At 40.6% G+C, this 17,712-nt stretch overlaps 2 protein-coding genes across 2 annotated transcripts; both read right to left on the bottom strand.

The window, feature by feature from the left end:
- Positions 1–5,282: 5,282 nt before the first annotated feature.
- On the bottom strand, positions 5,283–8,103 carry LOC116252876 (putative UPF0481 protein At3g02645). The gene is made up of 2 exons (XM_031627487.2): positions 7,893–8,103; positions 5,283–6,727 (listed from the first exon to the last, which is right to left on the bottom strand). The coding sequence occupies exon 2, from the start codon at positions 6,720–6,722 to the stop codon at positions 5,304–5,306; it is 1,419 nt and encodes a 472-aa protein (XP_031483347.1). The 5' UTR covers positions 6,723–6,727; positions 7,893–8,103; the 3' UTR covers positions 5,283–5,303.
- A 3,804-nt stretch (positions 8,104–11,907) lies between these two features.
- Positions 11,908–15,671, bottom strand: LOC116262103 (uncharacterized). The gene is made up of 2 exons (XM_031641233.1): positions 14,822–15,671; positions 11,908–12,830 (listed from the first exon to the last, which is right to left on the bottom strand). The coding sequence occupies exons 1-2, from the start codon at positions 15,669–15,671 to the stop codon at positions 11,908–11,910; spliced, it is 1,773 nt and encodes a 590-aa protein (XP_031497093.1).
- Positions 15,672–17,712: the final 2,041 nt, after the last annotated feature.

Raw genomic sequence — 17,712 nt, 5'->3', positions numbered from 1 at the left:
GACAAAAACCAGAAATCTTAATTTTGTTTTGAAAAAAATAATATAAACAAAAAGTGAACATCTGAACATGTTCGTAAGTGCTAATTCAATATAAATAAATTTTTAGTTCAAGTTATTTTTGCAAAAAAAGTTGATACTTTTTACTGCCAAAATTTTGATGTTACATGAGCTATTCATTATTTGAATATTAGAAAAACTTATTAAAGTCAAAAAGTTTGTAACTTAATGTATGTTTCTCCTAAAGTCACTCTTAAGATCGTATTCATAAACTTAGAACTTATGGAAAACACTGTCTAAATTAATTTTAGTGGTTCTGGTTTTTGTCTCTTATCTAAATGGTTTGGTATTCAAAAATTTCTATATGTATATATATATGAGAAGTAGAAGACCATAACAAAAAACAGCATTACTCAAACCCAGTTACAACTTCGCATGAAGTCCAAGCTTGCACTACAATGTGACTTAAACTGAGTTTGATTCTTTGTACGTTATTGGATCTGAATGAGAATTCAAAAATGAAGATTTTGATTAGTTTCTAGAGTGAAAACTCAGATAATAATGGCATAAGATTCACAACTTAAAACCAAAACAACCATACAGAGTATTAGACTTTCCTTTGCTTCCAGAGTGGCTAGAATATTTATCAATGATTCAACAGTTAGGATGAGATTGGGGTCTCGCATTGGCTAGGGCTGCACAAAGAGCCGAGCTAGCTCGGGCTTGACTGGAACTCTTTCTAAAAAACTCGGCTCGTGCTCGACTCATTTATAAATGAGCCGAGTTCGAGTTTACAAAGATACTCAAAACGATAAACGAGTCGAGTTCGAGTTTCAGGAATTCGACTCGCAAACCGCTACTTCATATTGCTAAAACTGGTTTCACAAGTTACACGAGTTAACATTTACATGAGTTAAATGAGTTAATGCTTACACAATTAACGCCTAAGCGAGTTAAATGGGTTAAACGAATTGAGTAAGAGCTTGATTTTGTTTAGTGGAGTCGAGCTCGAGCTTGCTATAAAGATCTTTACTTGAGTTCGAGCTGCGCTCGAGCTCGAGCTCTAGTTTTTTAAGTCAAGTCGAGCACAACATGGCCGAGCTCGGGCTCGACCTGCCTTATGTGCAGCCCTAGCATTGGCCGACGTAGCCGATGAGGGTTTGGGTTTGGGATCGTCTGGCTAGAAAAATGCTAAAAGACGAATTAATTATAAAGTGTCTTGGGCCGCTTGTTTAATTATCAAGTGCATGTACGCCAGTACATAATGGGACCAGTTACCACTATTTATTACAGTTTATTTTGCAACATTAACGTGCGATGCCGGCTATATATCACTTTTATGAGGGCAACAAGTGGTCATGTCTGATCGACCAACGACCGAGTGGAGCCGGACAGCGTTGCAAAAGTGGTTAAGTATGGTCAGGCTTTCAGACCCACGACTGAGTCAAGCCCGGGGGCCTCGACCTCGACTGGGTCCCTTGGCTTGGCCTGGCCGTGATCATTAATTAGTATTCATTGCCATTGGATTCATGGCACATGCATCTCCTGACTCAGCAATCCGATCGGTCATAAATGTGGGCTCACTGCAACCGCTCGCCATGTGACAAGCGGCATACTGGAGAGAGGGACGACACCTTGTCGTGGCCCCTCGATGGATGGCGACTACGCTTCGACGGCAGAATGGTGCGCCTCACCTTCATCCTGATGATATTTGGTTGGAGTTCTTTTAATAAGAGCCTTCCACATGCTACCAATCCTTTCATACAACTGCCCTTTCCCAGCGTCCATGAACGTCCTCTTCAATTTATCCATTGTCCCTCAGCATCATTTACAACTTCAAACAATGATACGCCATTCATCCAGGAACCTGTAGGCATCATTGACCATGTCATCGACTGCTTCAGAGAACAAGTCAATCATCATATTATACATTGCTACATTTGGCAGCAAATCGCTAATAATCATGACATCCTATTGTGGATCATCCATCTCAACGAGGAAACTGGGAGAGTTTCTCTGCAATGCTTTTAGGAACTTCACAATCTATTTGATTTGAGAGGATAATATGCAAAGGATAGCAGGTGTGAGCTAAACAGGTGATGGATCGACGGGAATGGCAGCAACATCTAATGAGGGGGGAAATTGAAGTTTTGAGAGATTAATCCTGAGATTCCACAATGACTGTTTCTCTTTCAACTTTACATACATCTGTTTTTCCACGTTTCTAGGATGTCGGAGACTAACCTTAGAACGGAAGCGGTTAGCATGATATTCTTCTGGCTTCGATGTGATTTATTATGCGAAAACCAGGCGCTTCTCCATGCTTTCTTTCTATAAGGGGTGCAACAGATATAATTTCTCATTCTAGATCCATGTCAATTTTCAGTACTTTATTAAACTTAGATTATTATTAATTTCAAGTGCAATTAATTAGTTCTAACAAAGGACAAACGGGTCTAGATGTGATTAATAAGGTGGTCTTCTTGCTGCATATCAGCTTAGGAAATAAACAATTCAAGCTTCATTAGGTAACAAATTCGTTTTTTGAAATCAAAGGATTTTACTTCCATTAATTTCCGGATACCAGTAAATCCTAATTATTGTACCCTGCAAGTCCCGATCTTGTGGCAGAGTTTAGGAAGGTCTTCCATTCAACTTCTTAATTAATGTCTTTAAGCAGATTTGATGATACAACTCCTCTTTCCATTCCTCCTACTTCTAGGGTCATTGGCTGCATCAGGGCCTGCGTGGATAGCCAATTTTTTGCAGCTCAAGGAAATGACATTCATCTGAATCAAAGCAAGAATATGCCATCTGAGCGTACTCCATTTCGACTAGCTATACTATGCCCACTTAGAAAGTATATGCCCATTTAGGAGTAAAAAGTACCTTTTCATTGGTAAAAGAAAAAGGAGACTACATGAACCCTACCCCATTCAACTGTGAGCGTCATCATAAAAACCCTACATCTGTTGCTCTTGTGGATGGACTCTCTCATCGTGGTACTATGTGGGAGATGCACACTGTGGTTTTGAACTGATGACATCATTCAAACTTGGAAGGTCATGACCTATTAAGCAGCATTTTTCTCATATCCATCCTACATATGAGAGGAGTTTGCTCTTCCAGACTTTGAATCTTCCGAATTATCCCTTTACACATTTCTTCCTTGAGCATTCTTGTGAATAAATAAACCCTACATACTGATCAGGAAGGGCAGCCACAAACCAGACAAGAACGGCAGTGGTCTCATCCAACTTCCTTTGGCTTATCTGAAAAGGAATATAATTAGATTTCCGCCTATTCATCAACATCACGGCTTTGGCCTCAAACTTTTGAATAATCAAACGGGACACCCCGAGTCTTCGGCTTTTGGTATTATTCGCTCAAAGTCTCCTTGGATTTGGACTTCTCCTTCGTGGCCTTTTTCAACATCAATGGTGTTCCCCATTGAAACCGACGTTAGGAGTGGAGTAAAAGATAGGTTATCCAGACAAATGACATTTACAAAGGAAATAAGAGGAAGAAAAAAATGCTGCTAAAGATTGGAGAAAGATGATGACATGGAATAATGGTCCAAACAGTGGTACGCTGTTATACGGCCCATCTATGGGCCATTTCATAGTAATATTTAGTCATAATGCCAGTATGGTCAAGCTTTTAGACCCACGACTGAGTCAAGCCCGACGGCATGGACCTAGACTGGGTCCCTCGGATTTGCCTGGCCATGATCATTAATAAGTATTTATTGCCATTGCATTCATGACATATGCATCTACAGGCTCAGGAATCCGTTCGGTCATAAATGTGGGCTCACACGACATGCCTCAATTTAACATTCTCATATTGTCTAAAAAAAGTTATTGTTCATTTGTTTGCTTAGTTACAAACAAATTGCGCAGGTAGGCTTTTATGAAGGCCTCTTCAAACTTGAAAACCAGCGTGAGTACAATTCTCATCAATATTGCAGTAACAAAGAAAACATTTTCTTGTTTTTTATTTATTTTTCTTTAGTCTTCCTAATCGTTTGCCTTTTGGTTTTGATAGTTTAAAACGTATACATTTTAATTCGATTGATTAATTCACACGAAATTCTCATGATTTCGTTCCATTCAAATACTGATTTAATAATATCTTGGCTTCAAACCTCACGTGATTGAACAGGGCACGACTAGAAAACATGATATGTAACAGAGTTGTGGCCAAGAATTTTTCTTGGGGGGCCCTACAGTTCAAAGCATCAAGTAAATGAAAAATTTTACAGAGGCCAACTATATTTTTCTCAAATTTATATATGGGCCAAACTTAAATTTTTGAAATTTTTAACTAATAAAACCTTGTTTTTCAAAATCCCAGGAGAGGTCATGGCCCCTGCCAGTCCCACACCACAACACCCCCGCGCCCCAAACCCCCCGCCCAGCAAATTTTCACTTTTTATTAGTTTTTCATTCATTTTATTTTTTCTATTGTTTATGATTTTTTATTTTTAAAAAAAAGTTGCAGATTTCTTCTTGAAAAAAAAAAACAAATTTGCTGAAAAATACCCCAGAAAAACCTTGCCAATATTTTCCCAAGAACAATATTGGTGACATCGTTCCAAAACATACAGGTCGTGAAATCTGGTTTAGGTGTAGGTTCCCGAAAGCAAAGAATGGTGGAGGTTAGACATATGTGCAGGATGGGCACCATCGAGAAGCAGTTGCTATATACTTATGAAGCGAGTGAAAGCAGGCTCCCTACGCAACGTAGGATAAAAAAAAAACATGGCATTCAATTTCTTGTGCACACTGTGCAGGAAGGATGAGGAAAGTAACGCTCATATTATGATAAGAGTATAAGATGATCCAAGGGGTGTGAATATGGATAACATGCAAAGGATATCAGGTGTGAGCTAAACAGGTGAAGGATCAATGGGAATGGCAGTTCTTTTATAACTCTTGTCTATCTGATGGTTACACAATTGACCCAAGCTTTTCTTTTCCATCTTCATTCTCGTCGTGCTAGATACAATATACTACCACAGCTGATCAATTTGCAAAAAGGCAGGCCTTAAAAGTTATCCACATTGAGAAGCTAGTGAAGTTACATATCAAGAAATTTCCGCCAATCTTCTTAAGTTGCAAACCTGTCTCTGTTGATTTTTTTTTCCCTAGTTGTTATCAACTTACTTACAGGATTTGCTATACCCAGAAATAAAATTAATTTTGGTCATAACAACAGATCAACAAAAGCCATGGTGTTCATGCCTTTTCAGCTTTCAGATGCCATGGTTTAAGAGATGAGAATATGAGAAGAAGCCATGGATCCTATTTATGTATAAAAGCCAACACGGAAAACAAGGTTTGAATAAATGTCATAACCAACAAAAAAATGCCCGCTAATACAGACACAGCAGCCCATGGGTTTCGGAAGTATTTCCGCTTCAGATATGCTCTCGCAGCATTCCAATAGGAGGCAGCATATTCCTGCAAGTCATCGTAGACTGTATAGTCTGGACAGTATGGAATGCCAACACCCAAGTTGTTGAAGACTTGGGCAGCTTCCTCGTCACTCCCAAGCATGTTCCTCATGATCCCTCGAGAGCACAGTAGGTTCACATCTTCAGCAGTATCTACTAAACTATCCATGAACCCCACATACAAAATCATCTTCTGGGACCTCCACAACTTTGAATGCATTCGCTCAAAGGCCATCATGTTCACGTAGATTGCCGCCGTGTGGTTGTGGACAAGGAAAAATGGAAGAGTGAGTACTCCATATGCTTTATCGAAGGTAACCTTTAGGCCATCGTTGTGTTCCCCCTTTCTGAACTCAACCCCTGCCTCATGAAACCTCATTGCAGACCGCACATTTGATCTGGGAATTGGCCTACAGCACAGAGCCGTAAAGTCCAAGGCGGGGATCGATGTGAGCATAGACTTCAGCTTCTTGCCAGCACCATGTAGCCTTGATGGACTTTGAGTCGAAACCGGTTTGGAAGACACTTGGGTGGAGGGGGTCGTTTGTTGCATTGGTGCACTCTCCATTACCAAGCACTTCCTATACACGTCTAAAACATGCAAATTAGGTTCATTAACTGGCGAGGTATCTATGAACCCATAAATTTTTTTGAACAAATCTTCGAGATATTTGTCGTCATTAATCTCTCTATTTTCCTCTATTCCGTGCAACTTTCTCAATACAAGGAGAGGGATTTGGTTTTCTAGTATCATCATGTCCCGTGTAATCACAGTATTCATAACCGCTCCACGCCTATTAAAGACAGGATCATGCGGATCCTTGGGCTCCAGGAGTAGTCTAGCGCGAATGAGTTCAAGCATGAAGCACCCATCAAGCAACATCATGCTTAGAAAAGAATCCGACGTCATTTTTTGATCAAGATTGTCGTAGCAATCCCTAAGTTCCTGCTCTACGCCTTTCAATGATTCAATGAAGACAGAGGTTGAAACCTTGCTCTTCTTGAGGATTCTGTAGAGAGCTTTCTCTTTGTGATGCTCCATGGGCTGCAGGTGCTCCTCCCCATGGTGGTAGGGACCAAAGGATGCCATGTGAGGAGTCCGGTGCTTGGACAAGCTTGATGTAAGGACAAGGTCATTAGGCCATCTGTAGATGCACTTTCTTTCCAATTCCAACTTCGACTCATGTTCGGAAGGATCATAAGATTCACATTCTCTCTGTATGTCAATAGCACAAATGTTTTCGTTCTCATTTTTCTCTTCTCCCATTGTTACTGTATTTGTGAGGGACAAACCCACAAAAGAAAAAACCATACCAGAGTCAGGAAACCTAAAGCAAGTAATGTAAAGTTATATACAAGTGCTTTGTGGGCATGCGATACCAAGCTATCTTATCTATAAATAATCTAACTGATTGAGAAAAGTTAATTCCCATTCTCCCTGGCTTTAGAGTCTTGGGTTATGTCCTCATCGGCGGCAACTTTGGAGCCATTAATACGCAAAGATATACTGCCAACAAGACCCGAATTAAAGGCATGCTTCTGCACAAGCCCCTAGCCTGACCAGCTGTGCCCCTTGAGGATCTAAAAATCTAGCTTGTATTTACGTTTTAGTGTGGGTCCGTATAGTAAACCTAGAAATTTTAAGCTGAGAAACACTATTATAAAATTTGCATACCTTAAGGACCACCAACGTATATAAATATTAAACAAATAATTGAAAGAACCCACATGAAAATAAAGGAAAATCCATAGAGTGAGTGTAGACGACCGAGCATTACAGCCCATATGTGCCTCTGCTACTAGTTTTGAGGTTTTAATGCTAAGTCAAGACTTAATTTATCTTTGATTAGATATACATGAGGCTGGTCTGTGTCATCAAGAATCGGCCTTCTCACCCAACTTTTAAATTTTATAAATTTTCAAATAATTTAACTGAAAAAGAGCAAGTTAAAGAACTAAAAACTGCTGTCAGCGCTGTATTCTATTGGTGAGGAGTTGATTTAACCTCCAAGTTGTTATAGAACACGCTTAAGGTCCATGAACACTGGCGAGGCAGATCTAATGCTCGAAGCCCAACCAATTAAACTCAATGATCGGGTGTTCGATGACCAACTTAAAAGGACACAGACAACGCTAGTATGTCAAGAAACAGTCTGCATGAGGGTAGCAACTGCCAACACTTTACTGCCAAAAAATGATACCACTGGAGCTGTGATGCTCCGGCAATAGATGACGCCAACGAGTAGGGTGGCTGCATCTACCATTGTCGACCTCGCCTGGGCGCGTCGGCCATGGCCGATGCAGCCCATGGGCCTGCCTGTGGAACTGTTGTAACCCACGGAACCCAGTGGGGCATGGCATCGTCAACGATGCAGCTGAGTGAGGTTTCAGCCACGGCCTTATCTTGGTATTATACAAAAGCTTTCGAAATGCTTACCTGGAAAAGTGGTGCTGGTGGAACAGAAAGGGGCGAGACACTGTCCCTGCTGTTTCCGGTGATTCTTCGAGTTGAATGGTAGCGGCGGGCTTGGAGAGGAATGGCACGGGAAGGGTTGAGTTGGGATTGGGCAGGTGGAGGATCAGGCGTGCAAAGAAAGAACAAGTGCTGAGAGAGGGAGAGAAACCCAGGTTGCAGGATACTTTTGGTCGCCTTTTAACCTTTTGATTGAGGCCAAGTTTTTCAAGGACTTTTCATATTATCTTCATTCGAGGAAAGTGGTAGCAATTCACAGTGAATCTTCGGTGAAAGTGGTAGCAATTGCTATGGAATCTTCGGATAAAGAGTTTGTGGTGCAACTGAGTTAATCTGATGATCACACGGCTTGGAGACTTGGAGCGAAATTGTGATAAAAGCGCATTTCGAATCAATTTGGTCGTCAATCAGCAGAGTAAAGCGCATTTCCAGTCCAAATTCAAGTTGACTCCTTCAACAAATGAGTCGCGTGGGAATCTTTTGAATGACTTGTCTGCTTATCCGAGTCGAGCTAACTTCACTCGATATTAATCCGCTTGGCTCACTTGTTGCAGACAAGAAATCGAGAAAGACGCCGAACTCCAAAACATGGCCTTAAAACCCATCAATCGATGTTCTGGCTGAGAGGCAGATGAGTCATCAACCCATACTGCAGTGGTCCACACTGACTTAAAAGAAGGCAGCCACTGGTATTCAGTTGTCACGCTATCAAGACAACAACTTGAAGGGACAGGTGTGTTGAATCTTAACCAGCTGAACAGCGTGTGTGAAGTAGGTCCACCACCAACAGCGTGTCAGATGCTGAGCAAGAGAGGAAGAAAGAAACAAGAGAGAAATGATTTTGGGGGTTTGCTTGATTTCTCAACATTGTAGTGAGATGAATAAAAGCTGGGCTTTATAGACCGCCTCTCAGGATTTTTCCAAATCCCAGCCACGGTTATGACATGAAGACTTATGGTAAGAATTAAAACAGAAACTTTAATATTTGATTTATTTCCTGTTTTAATTTCATAACTAGGATCTCATTTGCAGTTATAGAAGAAAAGGGATCGAACTCAAGGCCACTACCCAACAAGGTGAACTTATAGCCTCCCGTATTCTGCGAGTGGATGTGGATGATCAGGCCTGCAGTGTTAAGGGTGAAGGCCCAGACCTGCACTGTGTCCCTTGGCTTGTCCTGGACGCGATCGATTAATTAATATTTACTGCCACTCCAGTTCAGCTTTCTCATATTGTTTAACAAGTTATTGTTCGTCTGTTTGCTCAATTTCAAATTGCAAATTAACGTATTCTTTTGTGATGGTGGACTTGCTGCAAGACTTCGTTGCAATTGACAAGAAATTCTTACTTCCATTTGCTCCACTCGATTTTCAGAATCGTTTGTTCAACTGCTTCGAAAGTCAGTTAGAGGGTTGCCAAGGCAGATGCTTCTTGGAAAAGCTTCAACCAACCAAAGAAGTTGGGCTGTTCATTGGCTTGACTTCGCTTTACTTTGCCTAAGAAGATTTAAGATAGGGGCCGATGGGCAAAGCAGACCGACTTAATCTTATACCATTCCCAAATCACCCACATGTTCTGTTAGAAAAAACACAGAATAAACTCTCCTCTCGCACTCTCAAGGGGTGGTTAGAAGCAACAAGGAAGAAGACAACGATTTACGTGGTTCGGAGCAACAATCTCCTACGTCCACGGTCGCACAGATCTCTTGTATTCTCTCTCTTCTATGAACACACAGAACAGACACACTCAAGCGACGGCCATCCTCAAAACATAAGGATTAGGGCAAACCCGTATTTGTACAAAATGACATATATGCCCTTACATAAAGAGTGTCCATATGGATCAACTTCCATACACCAACATGTTCCCCATCACTTGTGGTGCCCCTTGGTTTTTCTTTGATTTACAAAAGTGAATCTCGATACCGATCATTGGCCAATTTTCTAATTTGAAAATACGATAAAATAAAATATTTTAAGGTAATTTGAAAATCTAAATTCTTTTTAAAAACAAACTATAAAATTTTAAGATTTCTATGGCCCCTACTACCACTTCTACCAGCGTTCAATTTGACGTGCATCCAACTGTTGTCACCCAGTGCTTTATGAATGTAAGCCTAAATATTTACAATAGATTGATCGAGCACTACTACACTACTTTTGTTGTCAAATGCCCCTTAAGAGTTTGTTGAGCTCTTAGGGCATCGAAAATCCTTATTTTACCTCTTTACATTGAGAAAAATCTGATTTAAAATCAGAAGGGCAAGAGTCGAATCTTAAATCCACGGTTCACAAATCTTAATCATTTTAACTGATACTCAACCAAACGCCCTTATAATGATGCAACATTTATGTCACTATATGCCTTTTTTTTTCTTATTTCACAAATGCATATAGATAGGTGAGGATGATCAGTGATCCGTCGTATTGTAGAAGCAAGTTGCTCGGGAAACAATTGGAGAATGAGGCAGAAAAAATTCAGCAACGGTGTAGAGCCAGCTAGCGCACAGACTGCAGATCTTCCAACCACTCGCTTTCAGGTTGAAGCAAATATCAACATAGGGCTCAACTTGCTTTGGAATGCTTTGAGGTCTTCTAGCGTAGGGCCATGACCTGAATACACGAAATTCCGTTGTTGCTGAAGTTTGCAGTATGTTTCAGTCACTTGTTAAAGCAGAGACTATAACTTCAAGTCTTCAAGAGTGGCTAAGCACTAATTTTGAAATTTGCGAAGTGGAGATTCATAAAAGAATCGGCCTGAATCAGCCGATTCATATTTAATTAGATTGGCAGTAATTCGGCTTCCAACCTTTTGGACTTTTCCCGCCTGAGTTGAATCGGACAATTAACTTTGAGTAGGCAGACTTACCAGTGCAAATCTAACGAGAGATGGGCGGATTTCACCGACTTAAAGTTCACTATACACTAGCTTACATTAGGAGCAGTTGGGTGAAACCAATTCATAATGACAATTAAAAACCCCTCATAACAACAAGAAAAGTGTAAGTGAAACAAGACTCCTTCTTTTGCTTCTTTTCCCCAATAAAAACAGAATTTGAGCCAGACAATATCTAATGTAAAAATGTCCGAAAAAAAAAAAAACTTGATGCTTCATTTCCTCATTCCACCATTCAACAGAAGTATACAACACAAATTAGGTCTTCTGGTTCACAAAATTTCATGTTGGTTTAAGATTCTCTAAAAAATGAAAACCAGCTAGTTGAAGCACGATGCTGCACATCAGTAACTTAAAAAACAAAACTTGCTAGCAAAGACATCAAATCCACAAGACAATTATCAATTACATGAAGCGAAACAGCATGATATCAAACAACTGCAGTCTGCTGTAACTAATGTTCTTGAGCAAATCCCGGGGGGTTATAGTTTCAAAATTTTGAAAGAGGCTAAAATATAATTTTTCAAAATTTCTATATAGGATAGATAATAAAGTAGAATGGCATGAAGGACAAAATCGGATGGGGGAGAGACCAAAGCTAATGGTATCTATGACAAGGTTAGATTGCATGTGGCAAGGAGAGAGAAAGAAGAATGGTCGTTAAAAACACATTGGTCTATTTTGTCGCATCTTTAGAACATCTCGACATCCGCTGATCCAATCCCAGTGTTAACAACTGAACCGAGTCAACCAGCTTCTTTACATGGCTGACTTGTTGCCCCACAACTCAACGTCATTAATCCCAAAGACGTAGTTGGTTCTAGTCATGTCAAGTCAGTCCAGTGGCATGTTTATTGTCTAACCACGTCGTTCATTTACATAATGTTAATGTGTATATTACACAGCCATATATATTATGTTAAACGACATCCAAATTAGATCCCAGCGAATTATTTCAATTGGCATGTTGAATTTCTTGCAATTGTTCAAAATATTCAAAGGATTTGTTGTGAGAACAAATAATAAAATCGGAGACCGGATACCAACGCTGATACTAGCAATATTGAGCAAAAGGCCTTAGTAGCTAGCCCTTGTAAAAAGCCGATACGCCATACGCAGTTTGAAGTATGGTCAAGACTATCAAAAGAATGGCAGCAAAGAGGGACATGCAAGCCCAGGGACTAATGAAATACTTATGCTTCAGATCCGCGATCCACGTATTCCATTTGGAGGACGCATATGCGTTCAACTTTCTGCGGACCTCCGTGATAATAAATCTCACACTCTTCTCTGCATCCAATTGCGATGCGCCATCGTTCTGTACATCGCTGTCCACGACGCCATCGCCCAAGCTGTTGAAAAGCTTGGCGGCGGCGTCGTCGCTTCCGAGCTCGTTCCTCACGATCCCTTTGGAGATGAGGAGCCTCACGTCCTCGCCCGTGTCCAGCAGCGCGTCCATGAACAGGAAGTAGGACGTCACCTGTCCCCCAATGCTTGGGTGCATGCGTTCGAAGGCTATCAAGTTCATGAACTTGGCTGCAGTGTCGTCGTCTATCTCCAGGAACGGAAGGCTCAGGACGCCGTTTTTCTCGTCAAAGTGTGCGTCGGAGAACCGGCCGCCATGGCTCTTCTTGAACGTCACTCCTGCGTCCCGAAGCCACTTTACGCACGGAACGCCGGTGCTCTTTGTGTGGAGGACGATATTTTTCCTGGACAGGCCACAACAAATCGGATCACGTTGATTGCCGCCCTCCTGACTACCATTGCTTTCTTCTGACTGGAAGCAGTCCACGACAATGCTGTCTTGGTACAAAGTTCGGGGGTTCTGATCAGGTTGTTGACCGGTATTCTGTGATCCCATTTCAATCGTGTGGGCTTCAGGCACGCCAATATTGTCCCGGGATGTCCCAGAGTTTTGATCGAGTTGGTCGCCGGCCTGACTATGTGATGCCGTTTCTTCTGCTTGACCATGGCCGGCTGGCGTCCTTCCGTTCGGGGCAGCCGCAGCTTAGCGGCGTAGACGCAATAAGCAACGCATGAAGCGTAGATCAAGAAGTCAGTATTAAATTATGTTGGATATACGAAAGCTTGAAACTGCAGAACCAAATTCTGGAATGTAATAAGTTGTTTGAGTTCCTCTGCACTTCCTATATTTCGAGCGGAGTTTAGAAGGTTAAGTTTCCGGTTGACCATATGAGCAATTAATTAATTAATTACGTTTGGTGTGTGCAGAGCATGGTCAATGATGTAGGCAAATAAGCAGAAGGCACTTCTGTCTTTTCTCAAAACATTTCTCACTTTTTAAATTTTGTCTCCACCAAATACAAATTATTTTTTATTGTTAAGAAAATTCAAAAGAAGCTATTTATCATAGCATTCACCGCCAACGCGAAATGCCTACGCCGTTGTCATGTTGTCACGTAGTGAACATTTTCGTTTAGTTGGAATCTAATTAAATCATAAGAATATTTCAACAGCTTAGGCTAGAGTATGCACAGGGATGGTGAAAAATTCAAGCATTTTTAGCAATTGAAGTAGTGTTTGATGGTCTCGGATCTCATACCCAAAGCTGCATTAAGAAGTATGTGTTGTAAGCTCCTCAATTTAAACAAACTGATGATCATGAATCTTAAATTCACGTTACAGGTTAAAAACTATGAAATTTAGGTCATCATGAAACAAGCAGACCCTAATTTAATCTACATTTTTTAAGTAGCGAATCTCAGCTCATATTAGGCTAAAAACGTTGTCGTTTATGCTTCTTGAGGAGGTCCAATATGGAGTCTCACAAGAAAGGCAGATTTAATGCGGATACCAGATCCTAGAATTAGTTCCAATGAGATATTTTACAACTTTATATCCCATTCATTAAAAAAGTCATCATCTTCTTAGAGTTGACTAACATATTAAAGAGTTATAATACATGCCCTATTGTTTATATTCATAGATCTTGCGTGCGTATATTTATACAAAACCCTTTAATAATAGTTTGATAATATTAAATAGTTCCACAAGTTTCTTAATTAATATTGAATCATTTTTAGCCGTTAAAGACTTATGGTAATTAATAAAAAACTCATAACTATTCTAAAATAAATAAATTAGTATCATTAATATGATTTTGCTATAAATATTTTTTTTCGTCAATAAAAGGTGGGGAGCCAGTCTTCCAGCACTTTCGCATTGAAAATATCATTAACAAGGTACAATATGTATATATATGATGGCATGGCTAGTAAAAGAAAATGGTTTATTTGAAAATAAATTGAGCGTTGATTGACAATGGATTGAAGATTTTAATTAAGAGAAAGAGGGAGGTCATAAGGGAGAAACCCCAGCTGTATTTAGGGGTGTACCATGAACGAGCCGAACTGGAACTTGACCAGTTTAAACTTGACTCGACTCGAGTTTTTTCAAATTACAAAAATAAGTATTAGTGTTAAATGAGTTTAATTGAATCGAATTCATCTCAACTTGTTTACAGACTACTCGAGTTAAAAATTAAAAATTAAGATTGAACTCAACTCATTTAATTTACAAGTCGAGCTTGAGTCGAACTTGCAAGTTCGAGTTGAAGCTGAGATTGTCAAACATTCATAGAGAGAGAAAGGCAGGGAGGACGTTAGTTTTAAATTTTTAATAATAAAGAATTACAACGTCAGCCATATTTTTATTAATAATTTGACATATTTGTGCATTTTTCTTTATGATTCTTCTATGTACCCGTGAAGATGTCCACTTAACAAAGTTGCATTAATTGAATCGCAACATTAAAAGCTGAAGCCATTCTAAAAACAAATTTCAATGCGTGAAACATTCTGTAAACCACGAACCTTTCATTCAGATTTAATTAGCGTGTGCGTGTGGTGCTTGTCTGATGACCGGTGCTTACTTGGTAAACGCAAAGGACCATGCATGCATCTGCATCATTTACTTGCTAACGGTGATGTACGCTACTGTTTCTTTATCAGAAATTCAGTAATGGAGAATGCACTTACCAGTGGCGTCACACGACCTCCTTGGAGATGGATTAGGGCTTTGATTTGGAACCTGCGTTGGGCTTCCGATCAGGCACTCTCTGCAAACGTCCAGAACGTGTAAACCGCGACGAGAGCCTAGAACTGGCTTCTCAGAGAACTTGAAACCAAAGAAATCGATGATCAACCGATTGAGGTATGCATAGTTGCAGGTAGCACGCCCCCGTTGTAGTCTATTACTATTCTTTACGTGAAGTAGCCTTTCGAGGACAAGCAGTGGGATCTGATTCTCTAGCATCAACATATCTCGACGCAGAACCGCGCGCATGTAAGGGGAAACGTTGGGGCCGAAGATGGGATCGGGAGGAGTCCCGCTCGAGCCGAAGTTGGAGTTGTCCGGCGTCTTTGCGCAACGAAGGAGCTTCAGCATGAAGCAGCCGTCGAGCAGCATCATCTCCAAGAAAGGTTTCGACGGCGACCACTCTGGGCCGAGTTGGTCGTAGCAATCCCTGAGCTCTTCTTCCACTTCGCTCAATGCGTCCATGAAAGGACGCAGTCGAAGCCTGAGCTGTTCTTGTGCTTCGGTTGGGGAAGGGGGAAGGCGGTCCCCTATGACGATACCGTGGAGAGCCCTGCGCTTGTGGAACTCCATGGCCTGCAGATGCCCTTCCCCATAATGGTATGGCCCGAAGGACACCATGTGGGGAATGTGCTTTCCTTTGAGATTTTTTATAGTGATGAGGCCGTAGGGGCACTTGTAGATGCACCTCCTCTCCATCTTCTTTCGAAAACCTGAAGCTTCGTATTCCTGGAAGTTGCTGACTATGTCCGACGCCAACGATTGGCTCCTCTCTCCGTTGATCTCCGTCATCTCTGTTTGGTTGCAGGGGCTTATTGCAGAGAGAAAGAGATTAGAGGAAGGGATAGAGATCTTCAGTTCTGATCTTTAGAGCTTAGGATTTGAGGATTTAAATAGGAGAATGTGGGATCATTAAGTCTAACCGGAGAATGTGGGCATGTTCCACATCAATGAAGCCACGGCGTATCTTATTATTGAGATTATTATTATATCTTTTGGCTTGTCAAACATGTAGAAGCTTGATCGTATTTAAAGAAAACGAGGGCACAATAGTAGATTTGGCATGGGATCTTAATTGTCGGACCTTTTTTTTTTTATCGGGTCAGGCTTAGGTCTAATCCTAATCAGACCCGTTTACTTGAAAAGAAACACGTTTTGTTTTTTTTTTTTTTTTTTTTTGTTAGGGGTGAGATGTTCATTGTCACGGCTTCTAAGAGAGGCTTTGACCCCCCTTTGTGTCCGCTTTCCGGGGTTTTCACAGAGCTACGTTGGGCTTTTTTACGGGCCAAAAAGTGACGCGTGCTGGGACGTGACAGTGGTCGCTCTAAGAACTCGAACCAAGCCGTTAAAGGAGTATGACCACATTGCCGCTCAATGCGCTACCACCCCTTAGGGTCACGTTTTTGTTGTCTGCTTCGTTAGTGGAGATCCACATACCTCCCTGTCCAAAGGTAATTGTATCCTGCTACACACGATCTCATATTTATACTTTATTCTATATTTTGTGTTCATCAAGTGCTTATTTTTTTATTAAATGATCATACTTCACAAACTTCCTTCATTCAGTATATGGTATACCACTTAAATGGTCATATATCCTAAGGAGATTTATGGTGGGAAAGTTGGAGATTTTTTAATTGTCCTCATAAATCTTATAAATGCACCAATAAATTAGCACAATGTTTCCTGCATAGATTCTTCACCTTCGTGGCATTGGTCTTAACGACGGATCTTACTGGTTAAAGGAAAAAATAGAGGTTGAATTTGAAAAACATGAAAAGTGAAATGACGAAGTGGAAAATGGCATTAGGATGGAGGGTACTGGAAGTTCTCGTGTCAATCATGCTGGGTTCCCGTATTATGATAAGTGCCTAACACCGGCACCCGTGTTCTACCATTTCAGAGGGTTATTTTAATCTTTTACAAATTTGTTTTTCTCCACATTCCACTTCTATTCTTGTATGTAGGCGGGGTTCATGTTTATCATCAGGAGCGTTTCTGTCATTTCCAGGCCCTAAGACATTAGGATGCTAACGACAATGTCACCAAAAATATTATAATTGAAAATTTGTAATATTTGTTGGGCTTCATAGATGGTACAATAACCAAACCTGATTTTGTTTGAAAGGATTGTTCATTATGAGCTAGATGCAATAATATATTCCTTTCATGGTTATTAAACTCCCTTGCTCGTGAACTTGCAAAGATTGTTATACGCTACTTATGCTAAAATGGTAATGGACGATTTTATAGTGAGACCAATGAGGGCATTTAGCAACATGGCTTTGTTGATTTCTCAAGTGGGCTTTGCTCACCCGAACTCCAATAATCATCCGTAGAGGTATAATCTTCTACCCAATTAGAATGATCTTAGACGTCCCATACTCATGGTGAGACTAGTCGAGTCTGCCATGTTCCCTTATTGATTACGTAGCTCTCTACTTCTTCCCACAAGTCCTGTACATAAACAAAGCCGGATGGGATGAACATTCCCATTGATCAATTCCAGTCTGTCGTCACTTCTCACATGGCCGCTCCATGTATGCTTTTGCAGACTTCATTGAGACATTAATAAGGCACATCACAACAAAAAATACTAACAGATCTGTCCCATCTGCAATCTTATTGATAACATGTTTGTAAAAATAAATCTATGCATACCTGCCGATAAACACTACTGCTTTATAGTATAAGAAACATAGAAACTGCTTCTGCTTTTATGCTTTTTACTGAACTGAACGAGGTGTAGCAAAGCCTCACCTAAATCTAGCTCAGGCACCTTTACTGTTCTGTTTGTGTTTTTATGAACACATGTTCTGTTCTGTTTATATTT

This window comes from Nymphaea colorata, chromosome 1 (genome assembly GCF_008831285.2).
Source record: "Nymphaea colorata isolate Beijing-Zhang1983 chromosome 1, ASM883128v2, whole genome shotgun sequence".
Classification (NCBI taxonomy): domain Eukaryota; kingdom Viridiplantae; phylum Streptophyta; class Magnoliopsida; order Nymphaeales; family Nymphaeaceae; genus Nymphaea; species Nymphaea colorata.
Note: the sequence above shows the minus strand (reverse complement) of the source record. Positions and strands in the feature narration are given on the sequence as shown.

Excerpts from the sequence above, each read along its gene's own strand:
- LOC116252876 (XM_031627487.2), bottom strand. The coding sequence starts at position 6,722 with ATGGGAGAAGAGAAAAATGAGAACGAAAACATTTGTGCTATTGACATA.
- LOC116262103 (XM_031641233.1), bottom strand. The coding sequence starts at position 15,671 with ATGACGGAGATCAACGGAGAGAGGAGCCAATCGTTGGCGTCGGACATA. Across the intron at positions 12,831-14,821 it reads GAGGTCGTGTGACGCCACTG|CTGCGGCTGCCCCGAACGGA; the intron begins GTAAGTGCATTC and ends TACGCCGCTAAG.